At 45.2% G+C, this 27,228-nt stretch overlaps 1 protein-coding gene across 2 annotated transcripts in view; it reads left to right on the forward strand.

The window, feature by feature from the left end:
* Nucleotides 1–1,094: 1,094 nt before the first annotated feature.
* Nucleotides 1,095–27,228, forward strand: part of LOC147012513 (serum response factor-like) — a 160,974-nt gene continuing 134,840 nt past the window's right edge. The window contains exon 1 of one of the 2 annotated variants that reach the window (XM_085856903.1): nt 1,095–1,622. In XM_085856903.1, the coding sequence (XP_085713029.1) occupies nt 1,290–1,622 (333 nt within the window). In that variant the 5' untranslated portion in view covers nt 1,095–1,289. The remainder of the gene's footprint in view (nt 1,623–27,228) is intronic. The other variant, XM_085856904.1, reaches the window with a different exon arrangement.

A 27,228-nucleotide genomic window follows, 5' to 3' on the forward strand; every position in this document is an offset into this window, starting at 1 on the left:
CATTTTCACAGCACGTCGATGTGTTCGCTTTCACAGGACGTTGAGGTGTTCGCATTTCAGCACGTCGAGTGGTTCGCTTTCACACTGTGTGGAGGTATTCACTTTCACAGCACATTGAGGTGTTCGCTTTCACAGCACGTCGATGTGTTCACTTTCTCAGCACATTGAGGTGCTCGCTTTCACAGCACGTCGTGGTGTTCACTTTCTCAGCACATTGAGGTGCTCGCTTTCACAGCACGTCGATGTGTTCACTTTCTCAGCACATTGAGGTGTTCGCTTTCACAGCACGTCGATGTGTTCACTTTCACAGCACATTGAGGTGCTCGCTTTCACAGCACGTCGTGGTGTTTGCTTTCACAGCACGATATTTTCCCGTACAAATGAAGAAATTATTTGTTCTGTCGTTGTTCGAGTCGTGTTTGTGTGTTTTGGATTTTATCCTCGGTGTGTTCATCAAAACACTTGGACTGATTGATACTCGATTGACCTTGGATGGGAAACTTCGTGAAAACATCCAAAAGTGTTCTTTTGTTGTCCGATTGTTATTGTTGAACCGTAATCATCGTCATTGGAAAACACATTGAAAAATTTTGCTTTCGTTGTTCATAAAAAAAAATCCGACATTCTATTTCACGATTCCAATCCTATTCCTTATCCAAATGGAAATCTTGTTTACCTGTCACGTCGGTGACAGTTACGACGCAGTTACGATGTGGGAAGCTGCTGTGCATCGTGATCGTGTTCTCCGCCATCCGTGAGGCCGATAAGCACGGACGCACGCACGCACCGTCGTGTGCTGGACTTGCTCTCAGACACAATGACGAGCAGCTGTGAGTACACTTCGGTCATGTACCCACGACGTGGGATCCTAATTGAGTTTTTCTCGTGTGAGTATTCGGAGCAGCAGCGTAATGGCCGCACAACGTCCGTTGGGACTACTGGGAGAACCCTCACCGTGATGAACTCGAACAGTGCCGGTACAAACGCGCGGGGGGGAATCCCAAGCACCGCCCAACATTGGAATCCCCAAGCTCCGCCCCACGAACCGCGCCGCTCCTTATAAGGATATGAAACGCCAAAAATGGAACGTCCTGTCCTTATAAGGTGCGACGTGCGCGTTCCCACGTGTACCTCCGAGCAGCTGGAGAGCAGGAGACGGGTCGGCGCCACGGGCAGGAGAACAACACGACGGTCGGACGGACCGGCAGGGACAAGGGGCTCTGATCGCTCGGTCCGAGGTCAGAGCCCCAGGATCGCCCCGCCGCTTGAAACCGAACACCCCGCGGGGCATGGACGGTCGGGCGCCAAATACGGCACTGCGGACCTTCCTGCCGGAGTTCCCTCGCCGGGTGCAGCCGGGCACCGTGAAGCCCGAGGACACTCTTCCCTCGGACGAAAGCGACGATGACAGCGTGGAGAGCGCGGAGGCCGTGGCGCTGGGGGTCCAGTGCGCCGGAGTGCCCCGGGGGAAATTTGACGGCTCGCGGGGAATGACCACGACCCCTGGACTCAAACCTGGAAAAAAGACCCGCGGGCGGGTCAAGATCAAGATGGAGTTCATTGACAACAAGTTGAGACGCTACACGACTTTCAGCAAACGCAAAACGGGCATCATGAAAAAGGTGAGGCCGGTGGAAGTGCAGGGTCTGATTTCATGTTGTCGCACGAGATTTAAGTGTTTCTCCTTCACACGGGACTCCAAAAGTGAAAACTTTCACCTGTGTACCAGCAGGGCTGTGCAACCCTGCGTCCAGGTGTACCCCTCACATGTTGATAACCCTGGATCCAGGTGTACCCCTCACGTGTTGATAACCCTGGATCCAGGTGTACCCCTCACGTGTTGATAACCCTGCAACAAGGTGTACCACTCACGTGTTGATAACCCTGGATCCAGGTGTACCCCTCACGTGTTGATAACCCTGCAACAAGGTGTACCACTCACGTGTTGATAACCCTGGATCCAGGTGTACCTCTCACGTGTTGATAACCCTGGATCCAGGTGTACCTCTCACGTGTTGATAACCCTGGATCCAGGTGAAGCCCTTACGTGTTGATGACCTTGGAGCAAGGTGTACGCTTAACTTGTTGATAACCCTGGATCCAGGTGTGCCCCTCACATGTTGATAACCCTGGATCCAGGTGTGCCCCTCACATGTTGATAACCCTGGATCCAGGTGTACTCCTCGCATGTTGATAACCCTGGATCCCGGTGTACCCCTCACGTGTTGATAATCCTGATCCAGGTGTACCCCTAACGTGTTGATAATCCTGGATCCAGGTGTACCCCTCACGTGTTGATAATCCTGATCCAGGTGTACCCCTAACGTGTTGATAATCCTGGATCCAGGTGTATCCCTCACGTGTTGATAACCTTGGATCCAGGTGTACCCCTAACGTGTTGATAACCCTGGATCCAGGTGTTCCCCTCACGTGTTGATAACCCTGGATCCAGGTGTACCCCTCACGTGTTGATAACCCTGGAACAAGGTGTACCCCTAACGTGTTGATATCCCTGGATCCAGGTGTACCCCTAACGTGTTGATAACCCTGGATCCAGGTGTACCCTTCACGTGTTGATAACTCTGGCTCCAGGTGTACCCCTCATGTGTTGATAACTCTGGATCCAGGTGTACCTCTAACGTGTTGATAACCCTGGATCCAGGTGTACCCCTCACATGTTGATAACCCTGGAAGAAGGTGTACCCTTAACGTGTTGATAACCCTGGATCCAGGTGTACCCCTAACATGTTGATAACCCTGGATCCAGGTGTACCCCTCATGTGTTGATAACCCTGGATCCAGGTTACCTCTCACGTGTTGATAACCCTGGAACAAGGTGTACCCCTCACGTGTTGATAACCCTGGATCCAGGTGAACCAGTAACGTGCTGTGTACCCCTGCATCCAGGTGAACCAGCAATGTGCTGTGTAACCCTGGATTCAGGTGTATCCCTAACGTGTTGTGTAACCTTGCATCTCGGTTTACCGCTAACGTGCTGTGTATCCTTGCATCCAGGTGTACCCCTAACGTGCTGTGTACCCATGAATCCAGGTGAACCAGTAACGTGCTGTGTAACCTTGCATCCAGGTTACTCTTAACGTGCTGTGGAACACTGCATCCAGATGTACCCCTAATGTGCTGTGTAACCCTGCATCCAGATGTACCCTAACATGCTGTGTAACCCTGCATCCAGGTGTATTGATCCAAACGTGCTGTGTAATCCGACTTGTACCTGAACTCGCCGTGTGTACAACACACACACACACACACACACACACACACACACACACACACACACACACACACACACACACACACACACACACACACACACACACACACACACACACACACACACCGTGAGCAGGTGTACTCTCACTGGGTTGGTGGGCTGCTTGCGGGTTCATGGGAGAGGTCGTCCATCACACTGGCAGAAACGAGTTCATTGGGGTTCGTGGACTTTAACTTTTTCTCTTTTCTCCCGAAACCAGTTTCAATGGTCGCGTTTTGGGGGCAAAATTCAAAGACCTTTGATTGTTTGTACTCGTGGTTGGACATAATTGTAGGAAAATGCACGAAACTTGAACTTGAGGGGAGAATCGGTGATTTCTCTTTGTTTAGTCGAGTTTGCTGAGAAGGTTTGTGGGTTTTAAATAAAATAAAAATATAGAAACATACAAACATCTATCACTCAGAGGGGAACACCGCACAGGTGATCCAGGGAACTCAACATCATGAACCACTTACTCACATGGAAACACTGCACAGGTGATATTGGGAATCTGATGTCACAAACTACTTCCTCAGATGGGAACACCGAACAGGTATTCCTGAGAACCAAACATCATGAACCACATACTCAGATGGGAACACCACACAGGAGATCCTGGGAACTCAACATCATGAACCACGTACTCAGATGGGAACACCGCACAGGGGATCCTGGGAACTCAACATCATGAACCACGTACTCAGATGGGTACACCGTGCTGGTGATCCTGGGAACTCAACATCATGAACCACGTACTCAGATGGGAACACCGCACAGGTGATCCTGGTAACTCAACATCATGAACCATGTTCTCAGATGGGAACACCGCACAGGTGATCCTGGGAACTCAACATCAAGAACCACGTTCTCAGATGGGTACACCACGCAGTTGATCCTGGGAACTCAACTTCATGAACCACGTACTCAGATGGGAACACCGCACAAGCAATCCTGGGAACTCAACATCATGAACCATGTTCTCAGATGGGAACACCGCACAGGTGATGTTTTTAACAAGATGGTCTGTAAACCCGTACGCAGAACGTGCGGAATTGGTTCACTCTGTCTGCCGATGATCGAGGAACGACTTCATTTCAATTTAATTAAATACTCGTGGTATTTGTATACAACACTGCAGAACACGAATGAGAACGTGAATCAGAGCACGAACTTGCAGTTTCGCAGTACCTTGGCTCTGAATTTGGCAACTCACTCGGAGTCTCACCCCGATTGTTGGGAGTCTAACCCTAACAGCTTGGTAATCAAGTTGCATCATGTAATCAAATGTTATGTTGCGTTATGTAAATTACCAAAAAAATCTAGTGTTATGTAATTTTTGAATGGCCCCGATTTGGGGTTAAACAATCCATGACCGTGTGCCGAATCGGCTCGTTCTGATATAACTGTGGAGGAGGTTGACATGGATGAGAGGTGTCGAGTTAATGTTTTAATAGCACAGTAAATGTGCGTTTCCCAATCAGCCCATTACCGGATTTTGTTGCAGGTTGTGACCACAGTTTGGTCATTCTTGGTTGTTTTTTTTTTCTGCAACCTGTAAAATCTCTATTTCATTTCAATGTAATTATATACTTGAAAAATGTGGAACACAAATCGCCTTGTTGGCACTTCCAAAAACCTCCAGTTCAGCAGTACTTGGACAAAATATTCTGCCATTTTATGCCATCACGACCAATCAAATTCTCCGTTCGTGCTCAGTGTTTCTGACAAATTTGCGGCTTGTAGGAAATATACAGTGGTCTGAAAGTCACTTTACCCCAATAGCTCAGTTTGTCTGTTCGTCTGTCCACACAGAAATGATGAAGACATACTATTGAAATTATAATGATAATAATCATAATAACGATGATAATGATAACGATGATAATAACATAATAACGATCATAATAAAAAATCTCACACTCTCACTATGTCTCTTCGAAAGGACCGTTTACAAAACCCCCCCATCCACTTTCTCAACAATCCTCTGGAAGAAGTCTTTTCTTTCAAGCTTCTAGGTCTCACTATCTGCCATGACCTTTCCTGGGAAAGCCACATTTCCAACCTCGCCTCAAAAGCCAGTCGCCGACTGGGAATCCTCCGTCGTGCTAAGTCCTTCCTCGGCCCTCTTGAGCTCCTGACCACTTACAAAGCTTTTGTCCGTAGCCTGATGGAGTACTGCTCTCCCCTCTGGGCTGGTGCTCCTGCCTCCCACCTTTCTCGGCTTCACGCTGTCGAAACCAGGGCATTTAAGATCATCGGCATCTCCCGCAATGAAGCTGAGTCTTTGGGCCTCTCACTCAATCACCGCAGGTTGGTCGGTGGTCTTTCTGTCTTCTACCGACTCCTCTCCAGCCTTGCCCCCCCTGCTCTCTCTGCGATTTGTCCCCACCACATTTCCACAGGGTGCTCAAGGTCCGCCAACAACCCCCTTCTGGTAAAACTACCAAAATCACGAATCACTGCTCATCTTCACTCTTTCATTCCTCTTTTTCCCGCCTTTGGAATAAACTTCCTCACTCTATTCTTTCCCATTCTTCCCTCCAGGCTTTCAAAACAGCTGTTCACCACCACCTCTTATCTTCCCCCATCCAAATCCTCGATCTTTTCTACCCCCGATAATCCACCCAAGCCCACTTCCTTCATTTCTCCTACTTTCCTTCCTGAAAGTCCCTGAAATGTCCATCTTCTCTTCGCCATGTTCCCCGTCCCATCCCCATCCCTCTCCCTTCCACAGTTCACCTAATGTGTCTGTTCCCCACTGTTTTGTCCCTTCCACTCCCGCCTCCTTGCTGTGAGTTGTGTGTTAGCTCTCATACGAGCCTCGACCAAGGTATACAAAAAAAAATAAAAAATGGTGCATGGTAATAATGGTACGTGAGTATGTCTATGAATTACATACTAATGCAGTGTTATTCCAATATATGGTCCATTTGGAGAATCCTCTTCTTACCTTTGCTGATGACTCCACCCTCTGTCGTACCATCTGTCATCCCTCAGACTGGCAAGCAGCAGCTTCTTCGCTCTCTGCAGATCTGGGTAAAATTACAAACTGGTCCAACATGTGGGACATGTCTTTCAATCCAGACAAATCTCATACTCTAACTTTGTCTCTCCGAAAGGACCGTTTGGAAACCGCCCCCCTCCCAATTCCACTTTCTCAACAATCCTGTGGCAGAAGTCCTTTCAAGTTTCTGGGTCTCACTATCTGCCATGATCTTTCCTGGGAAAGCCACATTTCCAACCTGGTCTCCAAAGCCAGTCGCTGACTGGGAATCCTCCGTCATACAAAGTCCTTCCCCGGCCCACCTGAACTCCTGACCACTTACAAAGCTTTCGTCCGCAGCCTGATGGAGTACTGCTCTCCCCTCCTGGCTGGTGCTCCTGCCTCCCACCTTTCTCGGCTTCACGTTGTGGAAACCAAGGCATTTTGGATCATTGGTATCTCCGGCACTGAGGCTGAGTCTTTGGGCCTCTCACTCTCTCTCACCACAAGGCAAGTCGGTGGTCTTTCTTTCTTCTTCCGCATTCTCTCCGGTCTCGCCCCCCCCCTGCTCTGTCTGCAAATTGCTCCCACCATATTTCCGCAGGGCGCTCAAGGTCCGCCAACAACGGCTTCCGGTAAAACTACCAAAATCACGAATCGCTGCTCACCTTCACTCTTTCATTTCTCTTTTTTCCCACCTTTGGAATAAACTCACTCACTCTATTCAATCCCATTCTTCCCTCCAGGCCTTCAAAACAGCTGTTCACCACCACCTCTTATCATCCCCCATCCAAATCGTCAATCTTTTATACCCCAGTTGATCCACCCCAAACCAACCTCCTTCAAATTCCCTGCTTTCCTTCCTGAAAGTCCCTGTAATGTCCATCTTGTATTCCCCATGTTCCCCGTCCCATCCCTCTCCCTTCCACAGATATCCTAATGTCTCTGTTCCCCACTGTTTTGTCCTTCCTACTCCCACCCCTCTTGTCTCATGCCCCCCTTGCTGTGCGTTGTGTGTTTGCTACCAGACGAGCCTCGACAAGGTGTACAAAAAAAACCCCTCAAACATTGATAAATCACGGTTTAAATGTTGCATCAAATGAAAAATTCTTGACATGAGTGTGCAGATTTGGCATGATAAAGTCAATCAACAGTATCTCCCCCCCCGCCACCCCCATGCTCAAATTACAGTTTATTTAAGAACAAATTTTACTTTGAACCTTATTTACTGCAACTCTCTCCAGTCCTCAGAGGTGATGCACTAAGTCCTTGATTTACACTCTTTCTATTTACGTTTTTGTTTTTTTTTTGTTTTTTAACTTAACGCCTTCAACAAAGTTCTGAACTTTCACTATTAACATCTCGTAATTTTTGAGTTGACGGTTTTTTGATGTTGAGAAATATTTAAATTTCACGCCAGCATGCAAGGGGAACGGAGGTGCAAGCGTAAATCGAGAAGGCCCTCGTGTAAATTCTGTTGTGGCAACTGTAATCTTCCTCTTTGTCATGTTCGCTATTCGGAAGTGACTTATCCACAGTTGTGTCCATCATGTGAAGAAAATATGGTTCCGGTGACGAATTTCATAATATTCTTCTTTGTCCATTAATGACGAACTATTGGAATGCATTTTTAGACCCCTTCATACCCTTCAGACCCCTTCGAGGCTTTTCATGACCCTTTACACACTTTGAACCCCTTAAGACCCCCTTTCTACCATGAGATCCTTTTCAGACCTTTCTACCTTCACATCTTCCAGACGTTTTAGACATTTGAAGACCCTTTGGATCGTTTTAGACCTTTCATTTGCAATCAATGACGTTTCATTTTGTTCTTCCTTCCATTTATTTGGCACACAAAAGAGACCACACAAAACAAGTCCTGGCGATGGGTCTGCAATCTGATTGCTCTTTCTCGTTACCCTCGATGAAGGAGAGGGTATTGCATATTGGTCAGTTTGCTTGTTTGTTTGTTTGTCTGCACAGAACTTTCGTGTTTTTCTCCAACTGCCTGTCGGATTGAGACGAAATCTTCAACATAGGTGTGACTACTCAGGTACAATGTTTTATTGATTATTATGATGTCATACATCTCGCGTGTGGCGATTTCTCTTGAGTTATCGCACAACACCGCAGTCCACAACGACACAGACACAGACATTGGCAGAGATGCTCATGAACAGGAAGGTCCGTACACATGTTAACATGGTTGTACCCAACATCAACATCGCGGTTGATCATAAACAGCTGTCACAAAAATTATGTCATGATTCGCGGACAACTCAGGAGTTTCAAATTGGACAATATGTTTCAGTTCAACATTACAGCTCGGGCGACAAGTGGACACCCGGTGACATTGCCAAGCGAATGTGTCCTGTTTCATATACTGTGGAAGTGTCAAATGGAGGCATGCAGCAGATGTCGAAGCGACATGCCGAGCTTTGACGCTGTCATCTAAAGTCATCAGCGATGTTGATTTTTCAGCAGAAGTGGAGGAAGCTCCTGAACATCAGGGGAGTGATGTTGCAGTGGATGACATTGAGGGCCCCCAAGGTCGACATTGTTCCGGAGCCCGTCAGGAGGAGTTACCCACAAAGAGATCGAAAACCAAAACAACCAGATTGCTGTGGTTGTAAAAAATAATTATTGTGCGGTGATCGGAATAAAGCTTGTTGGACAAAGGTGGTGTTCTGGTAACCCGTGTTTCTTTTTGCCTCTTGACACGCGTTTCCGTTCTGGGAGAACTGAACAAAAGCCTTGGATGTACAAGTTTGTGAAGGAATAATTGATCGGTCACATGGTTTGGCAGCCATATTGGATTGAAGAAAATATTAAATAATGTTTTCTCTGGAACCGCTTGATCAATTGAGGTGAAACTTCACAATTGTGATCCAGAAGTGATGGGAAATACATGTTTTCAATTTCAACTTGATCGGACGCATGGTCTGGAGGCCAGAGTTTTTTTTTTAATCTTGGTTCTTTTTTTATTTTACTTTATGTTTTTTTTTTTTAATGAGGCTCATTTGGCTGTGCCTGGATGGGTTTGAGGGTAGAGGACGAGCAGCTGAAACCGGAATCCTATCTAGGTTGCTCCTGATGACTTCATCTTTGCTTTTTTGCTTGTCTGGGGTCTTCCAACGCAGGACTGTACCTATTTGGTCTTCCATTTGATTTGAATTGAATTTATTTTAATTGGTTCATGAGCACCAGCCAGAGTGACCACTATATTCGTTATGTCTGTGTGTCTGTCTGTCCAGAGCATAACTCCGTGGACTTTGATCCGTTCTTGATGAAACATGGTTATGTGTTCGATATCAATGTCAAGTTGTGTTTTCCTGGATGTGGGCGTGCTTCGCCCATTGTGGGTGGAGCCACACCCAAAAAATAGGCATTTTTATGGGGTAGGCGGATTAAAAATCTATATTCTCCGAGGAAATTGACGAAATGGAATGGGCTCTTCGGTATTTGAATAGCAAAATGAATTATCTAAAACTTGTTTTTGTCTGATTTTTCATTTTCGTCCCAAGGTCAAGGTCACAAGGTCAAAAACTTAGAAAATTGCGAATTTTGACATAAAAATCATACGACCGCCCAAACTTTGAGAGCTAGGATGACAATATTTTTTATGCATAATCTTGAGGTCATTCCCCACATGAAGTCTTGAAACCATTTTGCTCTATCTTGAACACCTTGCCTGTGGCGCCCCCTTCAAGTTTGTTTTTACGCTGATTTCATCAAAGTATGGATAATCCGAGGAGTGCGAAATGCCATATAGCCAATATGACGTTATATTGTTCCTGGAATGTTCCAGAGGAAGTTTTGCACCAAAGGTCATAATCCTTGACCTTTAAAGGCCACAAAGGTCAAATTTTCAAAGTTGTGGGAATCGAACCGGGTTTTCGACCTTCTTCGACGAACTAACTCCAATAACCTATAGCACGTATCCCGTTTCCTTATTTTAATGTCCACAACATTGTTTTGTGACCTTTAAAGGTGATGCAAAGGTGAAATTTTTAAAGCTGTTGAACAAAACCGGGTTGTGGACATTTTGCAGCTAATAACCTGTCACCCGTACCACATCATGTTGATCATTTTTATAACTTGGTCAAACATTATCACATTGTCTCATCCTTGACTTCTGAAACAATCTACATCGTCAACTACCGCTCGTGAACCACCGTCGCCTCCTGGCTTGTCTCATTCTAAATTCATTTTTATAATCATAAAAACATGTAATCTTTATTTCCTGTTCATTTGTAATTGTTTATATTTCAGTTAAAAGTTGGATGTTGTGGGAAATCTAAATACTCGTAAATGCATATAAATTAACCATTAAATTGACGTTCCATCTTTTTAAAGTTTTGTGTCGCATCGATCGGTAAATTGCTCAACTGCTTGATGTAATAAGCTAACTTTGACTTGTCGAGGGCATATTGTACTGTAAACTTCCTGGTTAGATTCGTGAAGGTGCTGGAACATTCTCAGACGAAACTTCCAGAATGGACCGGAATCAAATTTGCTGGAAGGCTCGGGATTGTTCTGTGTTGCTACATGAACCCCCAACGGGGGTGTACGAGGTGATATGAAGCAAGCCGTGTGTTTCCATCATCCCCGTGCTCGATCTAACTGTGAGTGAACGAGGTGTTGATTTCCAGAGCGGACGTTGGGCGGTGGAAACAACCTCACGGGAATCGGAGTTGGACGTTGCATGTAACGGTGAACTTCCTCATTTGACTTTGTTTGAAATTCAAGTTTCAAAAACGTTACGCAGTTGATGTGGTCATTGTAACGCCACTCAGAAGTCACAGACACGGACTGACAAAGATCCTGTTTGAGTGGGAGCTGACCCGTACGTTGGTCCGGGCTCGTGAAGCTCAAAGCTTGGTTGTTCTCATGAGACGACACTCTGATTCTAGCACCACAAACCACATACGCACAACCGAAGGGAAGAAACCCCTGAAGGTGAGCGTGTATCGTATCCATCCTCCTCATCCCCATAACATTGGTGACCGTGACAGGATCTGTCAGTGGTAAAAGGCTCTACGGCGTCACAGAGACGGCAGACGAGGAAGATGACGCGTAAGCCATGGTACAACACTACTTGTGATCTGAGTTCAAATCGACCTCTCATCCATCTGCCATGGAGTTTCACAATTTGATCGAGCGAGGCGAGCGGCTTGGATTGAAGCGACAGACACTATTGGCATTCGTTAAAGAAGAGCAAGCGGCTGTAAAGGAGGGAAGGCTTGTGAACGTGAGGAGAGACAAGCAGAGCGTGAGGAACGGAATGAGGAGGTGGAGCATGAGGAACGGAATGAGGAGGTGGAGCGTGAGGAATGGAATGAGGAGGCAGAGCGTGAGGAACGGAATGAGGAGGTTGAGCGTGAGGAACGGAATGAAGAGGCGGAGCGTGAGGAACGGAATGAGGAGGAGGAGCGTGAGGAACGGAATGAGGAGGCGGAGCGTGAGGAACGGAATGAGGAGGCGGAGCGTGAGGAACGGAATGAGGAGGTGGAGCATGAGGAACGGAATGAGGAGTTGGAGCTTGAGGAACGGAATGAGGAGGTGGAGCGTGAGGAATGGAATGAGGAGGCAGAGCTTGAGGAACGGAATGAGGAGTTGGACCAAGCACAACAAGGACGACATCAAACCATTGAAGGTGTCACAATCTTACATCCCTCAGGTGACTGTGCAGCAGCTCGAGCAAGTTCAGAAGGAAGATGTCTCACTTCAAAGGTTGTGGAAGGAGGTGCATGATAACAGAGTTCATCAGATGTGGGACAAGATCCTATTTGAGTGGGAGCTGACCTGTACGTTCATCCATGTTTGTGAAGCTCAAAGCTTGGTTGTTCTCATTCGACAACACACTGCATTCGTCACCACGAACCACATATGCATAACCGAAGGGAAGGAAACACTGAAGGTGCACTCATCTCTCCATCAACCCCAACAATGTATATATGGGAAAAATTACATGCCGACACCAGGAATTGAACCCAGGTCCTCTGGAAAACCATACCAGTGGAAAACCATGAATGGATTTATTGTTGTATGCAAGAAGGGATAGTAAATAATTTGTGCGGTGCGACAAAAAGAAAGCAAGCAACTTACAAAAGCGGACACAGAGCAGACTTATCCTGATATATTTCTTCTGCACTCTTAAATTAAGCGAGGACAGGCATCATTATACACACACGCACACGCACACGCACACAAAACCTGATGAAGAGGAGTTAATCAGAAGAAAGGAGAGGAGATGAGGGTGAACGGTCTCGCAATATCTTGCACGGTCGGCGCCCGCACGACCCAGTACACTTGGGGGGATGCTCCACTGAGCAATCCCTCCTTGAGTCGGCACGTTGTATCCTGCTTGGTTACCGTGCCGGGCTCAGTGTGTGCACCGGTCCAGAGAATAGGCCGAGCTGACAGGCAAGGAAGGCAGAGCTAACAGACGAGGGGGGTAGTTGGTGGAGCCAGCGGACGAAAAGGCGGTGGGTGGAGCCAGCGGACGAGAAGGTGGTAAAGTCAGCAGGCAGGTTGGCAGTGGAAGGCCGAGCCAGCACGTGAGGCAGAACGAGCATCAGGCGAATGTAGAGATCCCACCTTTTGAAGCAAGGCCAGCGATGAACGGCTTCGTGATCCAACCTTTATAAGGCCCATGGTATAGGATGGGGTGACGACCCGAAGCAATTCGTCGTCACCCGAAACCGTGCGCTCCCATTGGACCCTGGCCATGCGCTGCCTGTCCCCTATGGCCGGAAGTGGTCTCATTTGTACATCCGGCGAGACATGGCTGAGCTGTGGAATTGTCTTGCTCCGTACACCGTGATATGAACCACCCCACAATGAACTCCCGGGCTGTGTTCCGGCGAGCGGCCGAGGGTCGCATCGGTCCTGCATGCCCATTCAGGCACCCCTGGCGACCTGTGGTTGGCGCTGGTCAATATGCTTGTTCCGTCCATATACCACACGGCCCGAGCGATCTGGGCCATGCATTTGCACCTCTGCTTGGTGGCCACTGCATCGAGGCAGAGGTGCGGGATGACCTGCCGTTTGCGAGAGGTATTGATGGCCGAGGTGCCGAGCGAAGATCGATGGTAAGATGCCGTTGTAAATCGGTGCACAGACCCAAATAAAGACGTGCGCCATGTGCATCCCATACAGTGCGATGGTAATTATCACGGGGCTGCGCGCGTCTGTTATCATGCATGTGGTTAGCACATAGCAGTGATCTTCACAGGCGGCCGCCACACTTGTCTATACAGGGTTGTGGTTATTTATCACAGGGCTGTGCATGTGGTTAGCACACAGTGGCGATCCTCACAAGCGGCCGCCTGGGCACAGTGTCGGCCCTGATCTGTGTCATGGATTAAAGGAAAGGATTGGATATATCAGGGTGGAAAAGAAGATAGACAAGCCGGTAGGTGGCCATGGTTCGCCAAGCATCTGATGACCTTTGACCCCTGATCTGAGTTAATCTAGTACGAAGTACTTACGAAATTGCAATCAAATCGGTTAACCCGTGTATGAGCAAGGGGGCTTTGAATGGTCATTTTGCCCGAACAATGCACTCATTGACCTTTGACCCCTGACTTAGCCGAGATAGGTCAATATGTCCTGAAGCAAAGTTGTAGTACCCATTGAGTACTCTGTACCTATGAACTTTCATTCGTATCGGTTAACCCGTGTTGGAGCAAGGGGGATTTGAATGGTAATTTCGCCTGAAAAATGCACTTATTGATCTTTAACCCCTGACCTACTCAAGATACGTCATTATGCAAATGGGCAAAGTTGTAGTACTCATTGCGGTCTTTCAGCATGTAAAGATTCATTTGATTAGATTCAACCATCTTGGAGCTAGCGTACTTTGAATTTTCAGCGGGAATGCTCAATGACCCTCGGACACCCAAGTTGAGAGGGTTACCATTTGGAAACTAGAAGATATAGAAAAAAATGGATGTCATATAGCAGATAGAGAATCACCTTAAGATTATGTCTACCAAATCTCATCGAGTTCCATCTACTGATAACTACTCGGTATCAATTTGAATGAAAAGTACCGAAAATGCGGTTTGATATCGGAAATCCCCAAAGTTCGAGGGGGTGCTGTGGGTGAACAAAGATATAAATCGAAAATCCGGCTCGACAGTTTGTACACAATGTATTCCAGATGATTAGTGTGACTTTTCATGACCATCCGACCATAACCCAAGGAGGAGTAGCATTTCGTGCGAAGGCACCTCCAGCTCTCGCATATTATCGATTTTTGCCCTTTGACCCCTGACCGAAGCAATATTGGTCAATATGTCTTGAGGCAAAGTTGTAGTACTCATTGAGTACCATGAACCTGCAAAGTTTCATTCGTATCGATGCACTCACCTGGTCGCTCGGGGGCCTTCAATTTTCGCCAATTTTCGCGCATACCCTAATTGTAGGGGGCGCTACGGGTAAAGTATTCCATATATCAGAAAAACCGGAATATATTTGATAGAGCATCACCTGTAGATCATTCGTGCCAAATTTCATAACCCTACGTGGGATAATGGCTTTCGGAATTGATTTTGCGCGAACCGTACCGATTTTGAAGGTTTATCGGTTGTTGCTAGGGAACCAAAGCGTCCCTAGCAACCATCACAATTTCCAAAGCACTAGGTCATAAGATGTACCTACCACCCGAGTTTGGTCAAAATCTGCCTACGCTTACTACCAATTATGCTGATAACAAACAAACAAACAGACAGAATTACTGACAATAAGGGTCACCTATTTTGGCGATCCAATATAAGTACTAGATGCAGATTTTGGTTGAAAGGGCGTGTCACATGCGTCCCGTGCAGTCTTGCAGTGGAGGGTTTTTCATCGTGGTGTTGATGCTTTTCTTGGCCTCCGTGAGGACATTCATACATACCTCTGCAGCGGCCTCACTGATGGCGGAAAGGAAGAAAGAGATATAATCACACCTTGCTACGAGACCCACACAAAGCACTTCGTCCCGTTGACCCATTAGACATGAGGGGTAGGTCTAACTGCACGTTTACTAATGAAATAACTGTCTGGGGATCACTGTATGTTGGGTGCCATTGCTTTAGAGGCATGCGGTTTCCAGAACTGCAGCAATATTTATATGTGGGAAAAATTAAATGCCCAGACCAGGAATCGTACCTGGGTTTTCCAGAGGACCTGGGTTCGATTCCTGGTCTGGGCATGTATTTTTTCCCACATATACATGTCATAATAACAATAATAATAATAATAAACGTCAGGGTCAGGTGTCCAATCAAAGTGGGGTTGTATAAAAGCGGGACGTCTTGGTACCTGGTCATCACTGCCAGCAGTTATTAAGTGGCAGTTATCGTGATGCCTCTTATTAATTATGTAACTCGCAGTACGCAAACACCACACAAAACAAGTCCTGACGAGGGTCTGCGATCTCTGATTGCTCGTTTTCTACTTTGTATTTGTATTTGAGCTTGTGCGAGTTGCCAAAGTGTCGACCTTTGATGCACACTCTGACGTCGTCTCGTTTACATGAAACGGTCATGTGTGTGCAAAAAGATATGAGGACTAGATCTGTGGATCTTTTATTGATGTGTTTTTAACAAGCATGGCCAACAGTGTTGTGAAAGTTTTTCTTTGAATCCTCTTTGATCTCCCATTTGAAGTTCACCATTTGAGCTTTTTCACTGTGCTGTTGCTACAGTTATGGAGCAAAAAGTGTCTGAAAGAAGTGTGGTGTTTCATCCTCCACAGAGGAATTTCACATTTGGACAAGTTACCCATCTGAAAGGTCCAAACGTGCACCTCACTAAGCAAGACGACTTTGAATGTCCACCTTCCATACAGCTGTTAGGATAACTTGACTTCAGAGGACAACAAACTCTGATCCAACACTCAGTAGTAGTCGTCGTAGTGGTAGCCATAGTTCTTTAGTCTGATCCTATTCTGGGATTGAAATTCACGACTAAATTGTTTCGACGAGGGCTTTGTACTCATCTTTCCTTTCAAATTTCAACTTGTATTTTGATATGAACAAACTGTGAGCCGTGTTCGTGTCGGTTATCGTATGATACAAAATAAGGAGAAAAAAAAAATACAAAAAAAATGGTTTTAGTAATTTTGCTGTGTGGAGTTAAATGGCCAGCCCAAATTTACAACATTGATGTGTTTGCACAACTGACTCGGAGTGGTCATGTGACAGAGAAGAACATTTGCTACAATTGATATTTGCCAAGTTTGAACAAAATCGGACCATGCATGTCTCACAGGCAGGGTGATTCATCATTGTGTGCAGGAACATTAAACTAGACATCACATCTGCCGGAATTCCCCAATCACAACCCCCCTTTTATCTGTCTCTCTCCCATCACTCCCACCCTCTCCATCTTTGCCATCACTCCCACCCTCCCTCTCCCATCACTCCCACCCCTCTCCATCTCTGCCATCATTCCCACACCGCCCTCTCTCGCAATCCTTCCAACCCTCTCCATCTCTCCATCTCTCCCACTCCTCTCCCTCTCTCCCATCACTCCCACCCCTCCCTCTCTCCCATCACTCCCACCCCTCCTTCTCTCCCATCACTCCCACCCTCTCCATCTTTGCCATCACTCCCACCCTCCCTCTCCCATCACTCCCACCCCTCTCCATCTCTGCCATCATTCCCACCCCTCCCTCTCTCCCAATCCTTCCACCCCTCTCCATCTCTCCATCTCTCCCACTCCTCTCCCTCTCTCCCATCACCCCCACCCCTCCCTCTCTCCCATCACTCCCACCCCTCCTTCTCTCCCATCACTCCCACCCCCCTCTCTCCCATCACTCCCACCCCTCCCTCTCTCCCAATCCTTCCACCCCTCTCCATCTCTCCCACTCCCCTCCCCTCTCCCACCATGGTGCACACATCTGTTGACTTGGATAAGATGCCTGCGAGTGAGTATTCGTGAAAACTTTTGCATTGTGCATATTGTTTCTTCAAGAAATAGTCATTTCTTCTGTTTTCCAATTAATCCTGGCTTTGATTTGTGAGTGTTGCGACTGATTGGTGTAAAGAAAGTACGAGTGCAAAGAAAGCAAAGTGGTTGCAGACACCACAGCTGATCTCGGTTTAGATTTTGAAGAAGCATAATCATGTATCGATGCTCAGCCAACAAATTGCAAGAGAGACGACCATTACGAGTGTTGCAAACACTTTTGCGATGTCAGTAAAGTCAGGAGGAAGGCCAAAAATGTGTTGCTCAAGGTGATATGAAACATGTTTCACTTCTAAGTTTAACTTCAACCAGCCCAGGTCGACCAAGTTACGTAAGCTTACATGTAGTATCAGTCACAAGTTAAATGAGTTTAGTTTCAACACAAATTAATTCAACCAATTGCATTCATTTTGTGTTGAAAACTCAGTTTGGTATTCGGATTGTTCCTTCCCAGCAGGCACACAACGTTGTTGCAACGTTGTTTGCCGGTTCTATCCTGACGCCAGAATTGGGTCAGTGGGAAGATGTTTTTGCAACACCCATGACGTCAGATTTCAACGTTCTCACAACGTTGAAATCTGACGTCGTTGCGGCGTCGTGTTCTGGTTGTATCCTGACGTCAGAATTGGGTCAGTGGGAAGTTGTATTTGCAACACCCATGACGTCAGATTTCAACGTTGTCACAACATTGAAGCATGACGTTATTTTTCAACTTTATCACAACGTTCATAAAATGGGGTTTTTGTTTTTACCCTTTTCTTTGCACGCCAAATAAACGAACATTGCAGTGCATGACTCCCTTCAGCTTCCAGCTTGATGGAGCCCTCGACCCGTAGGTCTGCGGCCAGCGGAGCACCGCTGTTCCACCGGTGCCATTATCAAAACATTGAAGTTTTGTATTGCAACATCATTATACGTTGCACAGTAACACATAATGACCACAACTTGAAAACAACTGCAATTCATAATCATTTATTATCACGTATCACGCAGAGCATGATTGCGGCAAAAATATACAAGCAGTATTAACAATAATAATATCTTTATTTGTACCAAAAAAGCACACTCAAATACAAACGTACAATAAATAAAAGTAGATACCATTGCAATTGAGAAACATATCCTAAATATTGGGAATAAAAAGAAATACCACATGGGTAAAAGTCGTAAATACCTTTTTGACAAATTCACTTTGTGCAAAGCACAGTAAACAATTCAAATTCAGAAAGTTCTGCTCCAGAGAGGAACTGTGGAGCTTCTCTCTCAAATATAATTGATTCTACAAAGGCATTTTTAAGTACAACAACATCATCATGCAGTGTTAGTAAAACTGCTGATAATTCTATGCTTGCATACATTAAATGGGCATTAGGAGCATAAAAGGTATTTACCGATAACTTGCATTTATATAAAATGTAATTAAAAGTTTTAGCTACTGATGACATACTACCCATTGTTACAAGATTAATAATTAAGCAACCTCATGTAAGAATTATGAGAAGACGAAGAACCACATATAAATTTTGCTATACGACTTAATAGTTGACATTCGATAGGTAGAAATTCAGCAATGACTGGTATAAGAGTACAATATGGGTCCTACTTGGGAAGTCAAACACCTTTCTGATAGAATTTCTCCAAGATATATATATATATATATATATATAATTTAGAAATATTCTTACTTGTTATGTCCCACAGCGGGCATCAATAGAATGAGATGCATAAAGACTTAAACAGATGATACTTGGCATGATATGAACAGTGCATAAAATTATATGAAACTTAATTACAATCAGGCAAATCAATGAGAAAAAATATACATCTATGTGTGTGTATTCATACAAAGAAAAAATATAAATCTAACATCATTAAGTATGAAAACACAATTTTGAATGCATCTCACAAAAATAAATCCAAAGCACAAAAAATTAATTTGTTGGGTGTTTTCAATCTTAATTTCACAAGAAAATAAAATAACTTCATTCTGCATAAAAGTACATGTAAATATTTTCACAATGTAAACTTAGGCTGGGTTTCCAACATACAACATGACAATTAACTATGCTGCAAATTCTTAATAATCAAGGACATGGATGGCTGGCACAGCGTGTTGTTGTTACTCGTTATTATTACACTAGTACTTGTCCGTACATGCAAAAAAAAAACAACAACTTTCAAACAACACACAGGCCATTCCTTTGCTCTCGTAAATGACGACTGGATTGGGGCATTGTGTTTATCTATAAATGCGCATAAGAAATCGATAAATTATGAGAATACAGTAAGTCATCACTATCCGGAAGTCCATACGTTGTAACCTGTAATGGGGAACGTGGCTGAGGATCTCTTCCCCATCGGCCATGCCTACGCAGTTGGTTTGGTAAATAAACGGCCATAACTTGGGAAGCACTTGTCCAATCAATATCAAACCTTGAAAAGGCACACACTCAGGTCCCCAGCAATATAGCTGGCAAGTTTCAATTTGATCGGACCAGTGGTTGTCGAGAAACAGCGGTCACACACACACACACACACACACACACACACACACACACACACACACACACACACACACACACACACACACACACACACACACACACACACACACACACACACACACACACACTGCTGGAATTATAGATAGATGAGGGCTTGTTCCTGCCCGCATCTCCACACCGATCAGGGGCACATTTCAAATGTTGTGATATGGCAGTGTCTACAGCTGCCTCCGTTGCTGTTGGCTGACTGGTCATGGTACTGCCTGAAAAATAATAAGAATTTCCACTTCGTATATATTGGGCTTTATGATCATCAAACAAGACTTGCAACGTGAATTGCGCTCAAGTCATGCACATTATAAACTGTCATTTAGCAGAATTTATTACCTCTGACAACTTTATAAAAATTCAAGTTCCGGAAAGGTCTCTTCCCATTCTTTCCCCACAAATTGTATGTAGACGTCAGAGCATTGGACATCACCCTTATTTTAGAAAATAAAAACAATTTAGTACACCAGTGTTCGAAGCAGCTTGTAACAAATTTTAAGTTCCACTGCCCTTAAAAAGCCTCAATTAATATTATTCTTTATAATATAAAGTTATTTTCATGTCTTTTTATAACCATTTTACCAAAGGAAAGCAATTGTGCACCGAAAAACTTGAACAATTCCCCAAGTGAAAAACTACTGCAATGAAGGCTTCATTGTTACAAGCGGCAGTTTGTCGGGGGCCAAAGGGTTAATATTTTTTTTATGACAAAACCACATTTTTCGGCGAACAACAACTGACAATTGTTTTCCTTTTGCCTTTGGTTAGGCCTTACTCGTTAAAAGAGGACATAAAAAAAGAATATATTTAAAAATATATATTATTATTAATTGAGGCATTTTTAATTAAGGGCAGTGGAACTTTAAATTTGTTACATTGCGGAACAATGTGGTAATTTGTCGGACCCGAACGGCCGAATCATTATCCACACCAGAAAAAATATTTTTAAAAGGTTCTGAACCAATTAAACTTGTCCAAAGTAATTTTTGCAGAGTTCCCCTTTTGCCACAGACCGGTGGGTTTTTTTTTTACCAGGCCCTCGGAAAAATTGATTGATTATTTACTGTCGATTTGTACACACGATCAGGGCCATGTCAGGGGAGCGCCATATCAGGGGAGGGCCATATCAGGGGAGGGCTATATCAGGAGAGGGCCATATCAGGGGAGGGCTATATCAGGGGAGGGCCATATCAGGGGAGGGCCATATCAGGGGAGGGCCATATCAGGGGAGGGCCATATCAGGTGAGGGCCATATCAGGTGAGGGCCATATCAGGGGAGGGCCATATCAGGTGAGGGCCATATCAGGTGAGGGCCATATCAGGTGAGGGCCATATCAGGGGAGGACCATATCAGGGGAGGGCCATATCACGGGAGGGCCATATCACGGGAGGGCCATATCAGGGGAGGGCCATATCAGCGACAGCGAAACGTGATAAACAGATGAAATCGGGTGCCGGAGGATTAGATCGTCAGATGCACGTTCCCGAGTCCAAGGCTCGAACCACGATCGAGTGCCACGAAGGGCCCGGGAGAGTTTCCATTGAATCTAACGATATAAATTCCAGCACACTAGTAACAGGAACACATCATGGATTCTGTGATCTTAAAAACGTCCAAAAACAAAAGCTGAGACACATAAAATCGATTTATAATATTATACTTTCCAAAAATGATCACGGCGGAAGATAATTTTAACTAAAAAAAGCTAAAGTCTTCTGCAGAAGAAAGCGGATTGTCTGTCACACTCAGGAACAGCTGAAAGTTCACAAGTTTTACCAAACTTTGCAAATGGCGGCTCGTGATGGGGAAATAGAAATTAGCCGATCAGATCTCTCCTTCAGTGAAAGGCAGAGACAATCACATGGCACGAGGTGGAAAATCGCTCACCCTGGAAACACATGAGGCAGAAAGAGCAGTTTTAGATAATCGCGCCGCACGCTGCGGCTGTTCCGCATCGTGATATGGTTGTACAACCAAGCGGCCGATTACCGACGTCGTGAATCTTTCATACCGACGTCGTGTGTCTGCTGGGTTCGCACTACAAGTGAGGGGTTTCCCTCCTCGATGGTGAATCTTTTCCTGCTCCAAGTGAAACTTTTCCTGCTGCGAATGAAACATTTCACGTTGTGAGTGAATCTTTTCCTGCTGTGAGTGAGTCTTTTGCCAATATGAGTGAGGTTTTTCGTGCTGCGAATGAGCTTTCTTCTTGCTGCGAGTGAAGCTTTTCCAAATGTGAGTGAGTTTTTCCCATTGCGAGTGGGTCTTTTCCCAATATGAGTGAGGTTTTTTGTGCTGCGAAGTGGGTCTTTTCCCAATGTGAGTGAGTTTTTCCCGTTGCGAGTGGGTCTTTTCCCAATGTGAGTGAGTTTTTTTTTTACTGCTGCGAGTGAAGGTTTTCCCAATATGAGTGAGTTTTCCTGCTGTAGTTGAGTCTTTTCCCAATGTGAGTAAAGCTTTTCCCAATGTGAGGGAGCTTTTTCCCAATGTTAGTGAGCCTTTCCTGCTGCGATTGAAGCTTTTCTCAATGTGAGTGAGTTTTTCTCCCTGTGAGTGAAGCTTTTCCAAATATGAATGAGTGTTTTCCTAATAAGAGTGAGTCCTTTCCCGCTGCGATTGAAGCTTTTCCCAATGTGAGTAGGTTTTTCTCACTGCAAGTGAAGCTTTTCTGAATATGAGTGAGTATTTTCCTGCTGTGAGTGAAGCTTTTCCCAATGTGAGTGATCCTTTTCCTGCTGCGAGTGAGCTTTTCCCAATGTGAGTGAGCGTTTTCCTGCTGCGAGTGAGCTTTTCCCAATGTGAGTGAGTCCTTTCCCACTGCAAGTGAAGCATTTCCCAGTGTGAGTGAAGGTTTTCCCACTGCGAGCGAAGGTTTTCCCAATGTGAGTGAAGGATTTCTCAATGTGAGTGAGTCTTTTCCTGCTGTGGTTGTCTTTTCCTGCTGTGGTTGTCTTTTCCTGCTGTGAGTGAAGCTTTTCCCAATGCGAGTGAGCCTTTTTGCACTGCAAGTGAGCCTTTTCCCACTGCAAGTGCAGCTTTCCTCAATGTTGGTGAGCTCTTTCCTCTTGCGATTAGGAGCTTTTCCCAACGTGAGTGAGTCTTTTCCCAATAGGAGTGTTTTTTCCCTGCTGTCAGTGAAGCTTTTTCCAATGTGAGTGAGCCTTTTCCTGCTGCAAGTGAAGATTTTCCCAATGTTTGTGAACCTTTTCCTGCTGCAAGTGAAGCTTTTCCCAGTGTGAATGAGTCTTTTCCCAATTGGAGTGAGTTTTTTTTCCTGCTGTGAGTGAAGCTTTTCCCAATGTGTGAAACTTTTCCTGCTGCGGTTGAAGCTTTTCCCAATGTGAGTGAAGGTTTTCCCAATGTGTGTGAGTCTTATCCTGCTGCGAGTGAAGCTTATCCCAATGTGAGTGAGGCTTTTCCTGCTGCGATTGAAGCTTTTCCCAATGTGTGAAACATTTCCTGCTGCGATTGAAGCTTTTCCCAATATGAGTGAGTAACTTCCTGCTGTAATTGAATCGTTTCCCAATGTAAGTGAGTCTTTTCCTGCTATGGTTGAAGCTTTTCCCAACGTGAGTGAAGGTTTTCCCAATGTGAGTGAGTCTTTTCCTGCTGCGAGTGAAGCTTTTTCCCAATGTTAGTGAGCCTTTTCCTGCTGTGTGAGCTTTTCCCAATGTGAGTGAGTCCTTTCCCACTGCAAGTGAAGCTTTTCCAAGTGTGAGTGTCTTTTCCCAATATGAGTGAGTTTTTCCTGCTGCAAGTGAAGCTTTTCCCAATGTTAGTTAGCCTTTTCCTGCTGCAAGTGAAGCTTTTCCCAATGTTAGTGAGCCTTTTCCTGCTGCAAGTGAAGCTTTTCCCAGTGTGAATGAGTCTTTCCCCAATTGGAGTGAGTTTTTTTCCTGCTGCGAGTGAAGCTTTTCCCAATGTGAGTGAGCCTTTTCCTGCTGCAAGTGAAGCTTTTTCCAATGTGAGTGAGCCTTTTCCTGCTGCAAGTGAAGCTTTTGTCAATGTTAGTGAGCCTTTTCATGCTGCGATTGAAGCTTTTCCCAATGTCAGTAAGCCTTTTCCTGCTGCGATTGAAGCTTTTCCCAATGTGAGTGAAGCTTTTCCAATGTGAGTGAATCTTTTCCTGCTGCGAGTGAAGCTTTTGCCAATGGTAATGAGCCTTTTCCTGCTGTGATTGAAGCTTTTTCCAATGTGGGTGAGTCCTTTCCCGCTGCAAGTGAAGCTTTTCCCAATGTTAGTGAGCCTTTTCCTGCTGCAATTGAAGCTTTTCCCAATGTGAGTGAGTCTTTTCCTGTTGTGTTGAAAGCTTTTCCCAATGTAAGTGAGTTTTTTCTTCCTGTGGTTGAATCTTTTCCTGCTGTGGTTGAGTCTTTTCCCAATGTGAGTAAAGGTTTTCCCACTATGAACGAAGTTTTTCCCAATGTGAGTGAAGGTTTTCTCAATGTGAGTGAGTCTTTTCCTGCTGTGGTTGTCTTTTCTTGCTATAAGTGAAGCTTTTCCCACTGTGAGTGAGCCTTTTCCCACTGCAAGTGCAGCTTTCCTCAACGTTAGTGAGCTTTTTCCTGTTGCGATTGAAGCTTTTCCCAACGTGAGTGAGTCTTTTCCCAATATGAGTGTTTTTTCCCAATGTGAGTGAGCCTTTTCCTGCTACGAGTGAAGCTTTCCCAATGTGAGTGAGCCTTTTCCTCCTGCGATTGAAGCTTTTCCCCATGTGTGAAACTTTTCCTGCTGCGATTTAAGCTTTTCCCAATGTGAGTGAAGGTTTTCCCAATGTGAGTGAGTCTTTTCCTTCTGTGAGTGAAGCTTATCCCAATGTTAGTGAGCCTTTTCCTTCTGCGATTGAAGCTTTTCCCAATGTGAGTGAGCTTTTTCCTGTTGCGATTGAAGCTTTTCCCAACGTGAGTGAGTCTTTTCCCAATATGAGTGTTTTTTCCCAATGTGAGTGAGCCTTTTCCTGCTACGAGTGAAGCTTTTCCCAATGTGAGTGAGCCTTTTCCTCCTGCAATTGAAGCTTTTCCCCATGTGTGAAACTTTTCCTGCTGCGATTTAAGCTTTTCCCAACGTGAGTGAAGGTTTTCCCAATGTGAGTGAGCTTTTTCCTGCTGTGATTGAAGCTTTTCCCAATGTGAGTGAGTCACTTCCTGCTGTGATTGAATCGTTTCCCAATACAAGTGAGTCTTTTCTTGCTATGGTTGAAGCTTTTCCCAATGTGAGTAAGTCTTTTCCTGCTGCGAGTGAAGCTTTTCCCAATGTTAGTGAGCCTTTTCCTGCTGTGAGTGAAGCTTTTCCCAATGTGAGTGAGTCTTTTCCTGCTGTTGAGTTTTTTCTCAATGTGAGTGAGTCTTTTCCTCCTTTGGTTGAAGCTTTTCCCAATGTGAGTGAGTCTTTTCCTGCTGTGGTTGAGTCTTTTCACAATGTGAGTGAAGGTTTTCCCAATATGAGTGAAGGTTTTCCCAATGTGTCTTTTTTCTGCTGTGGTTGAATCTTTTCCCAATGTGAGTGAAGTTTTTCCCAATGTGAGTGAGCCTTTTCCCACTGCAAGTGCAGCTTTTCCCAATGTTTGTTAGCCTTTTCCTGCTGCAAGTGAAGATTTTCCCAATGTTTGTGAACCTTTTCCTGCTGCAAGTGAAGCTTTTCCCAGTGTGAATGAGTCTTTTCCCAATTGGAGTGAGTGTTTTTTCCTGCTGCGAGTGAAGCTTTTCCCAATGCGTGAAACTTTTCCTGCTGCGGTTGAAGCTTTTCCCAATGTGAGTGAGTCTTTTCCTGCTGCGAGTGAAGCTTATCCCAATGTGAGTGAGCCTTTTCCTGCTGCGATTGAAGCTTTTCCCAATGTGTGAAACATTTCCTGCTGCGATTGAAGCTTTTCCCAATATGAGTGAGTCACTTCCTGCTGTAATTGAATCGTTTCCCAATGTAAGTGAGTCTTTTCCTGCTATGGTTGAAGCTTTTCCCAATGTGAGTGAAGGTTTTCCCAATGTGAGTGAGTCTTTTCCTGCTGCGAGTGAAGCTTTTTCCCAATGTTAGTGAGCCTTTTCCTGCTGTGTGAGCTTTTCCCAATGTGAGTGAGTCCTTTCCCACTGCAAGTGAAGCTTTTCCGAGTGTGAGTGTCTTTTCCCAATATGAGTGAGTTTTTCCTGCTGCAAGTGAAGCTTTTCCCAATGTTAGTTAGCCTTTTCCTGCTGCAAGTGAAGCTTTTCCCAATGTTAGTGAGCCTTTTCCTGCTGCAAGTGAAGCTTTTCCCAGTGTGAATGAGTCTTTCCCCAATTGGAGTGAGTTTTTTCCTGCTGCGAGTGAAGCTTTTCCCAATGTGAGTGAGCCTTTTCCTGCTGCAAGTGAAGCTTTTCCCAATGTGAGTGAGCCTTTTCCTGCTGCAAGTGAAGCTTTTCCCAGTGTGAATGAGTCTTTCCCCAATTGGAGTGAGTTTTTTCCTGCTGCGAGTGAAGCTTTTCCCAATGTGAGTGAGCCTTTTCCTGCTGCAAGTGAAGCTTTTCCCAATGTGAGTGAGCCTTTTCCTGCTGCAAGTGAAGCTTTTGTCAATGTTAGTGAGCCTTTTCATGCTGCGATTGAAGCTTTTCCCAATGTCAGTAAGCCTTTTCCTGCTGCGATTGAAGCTTTTCCCAATGTGAGTGAAGCTTTTCCAATGTGAGTGAATCTTTTCCTGCTGCGAGTGAAGCTTTTGCCAATGGTAATGAGCCTTTTCCTGCTGCAATTGAAGCTTTTCCCAATGTGAGTGAGTCTTTTCCTGTTGTGTTTAAAGCTTTTCCCAATGTAAGTGAGTTTCTTCTTCCTGTGGTTGAATCTTTTCCTGCTGTGGTTGAGTCTTTTCCCAAATGTGAGTAAAGGTTTTCCCACTATGAACGAAGTTTTTCCCAATGTGAGTGAAGGTTTTCTCAATTTGAGTGAGTTTTTTCCTGCTGTGGTTGTCTTTTCTTGCTATAAGTGAAGCTTTTCCCACTGTGAGTGAGCTTTTTCCCACTGCAAGTGCAGCTTTCCTCAATGTTAGTGAGCTTTTTCCTGTTGCGATTGAAGCTTTTCCCAATGTGAGTGAGTCTTTTCCCAATATGAGTGTTTTTTCCCAATGTGAGTGAGCCTTTTCCTGCTACGAGTGAAGCTTTCCCAATGTGAGTGAGCCTTTTCCTCATGCGATTGAAGCTTTTCCCCATGTGTGAAACTTTTCCTGCTGCGATTTAAGCTTTTCCCACTGTGAGTGAAGGTTTTCCCAATGTGAGTGAGTCTTTTCCTTCTGTGAGTGAAGCTTATCCCAATGTTAGTGAGCCTTTTCTTTCTGCGATTGAAGCTTTTCCCAATGTGAGTGAGCTTTTTCCTGTTGCGATTGAAGCTTTTCCCAACGTGAGTGAGTCTTTTCCCAATATGAGTGTTTTTTTCCCAATGTGAGTGAGCCTTTTCCTGCTACGAGTGAAGGTTTTCCCAATGTGAGTGAGCTTTTTCCTGCTGTGATT

The sequence above is a fragment of the Eptatretus burgeri genome, chromosome 15 (assembly GCF_056783735.1).
Source record: "Eptatretus burgeri isolate ZD-2024b chromosome 15, Ebu_testis_v1, whole genome shotgun sequence".
NCBI lineage: Eukaryota > Metazoa > Chordata > Myxini > Myxiniformes > Myxinidae > Eptatretus > Eptatretus burgeri.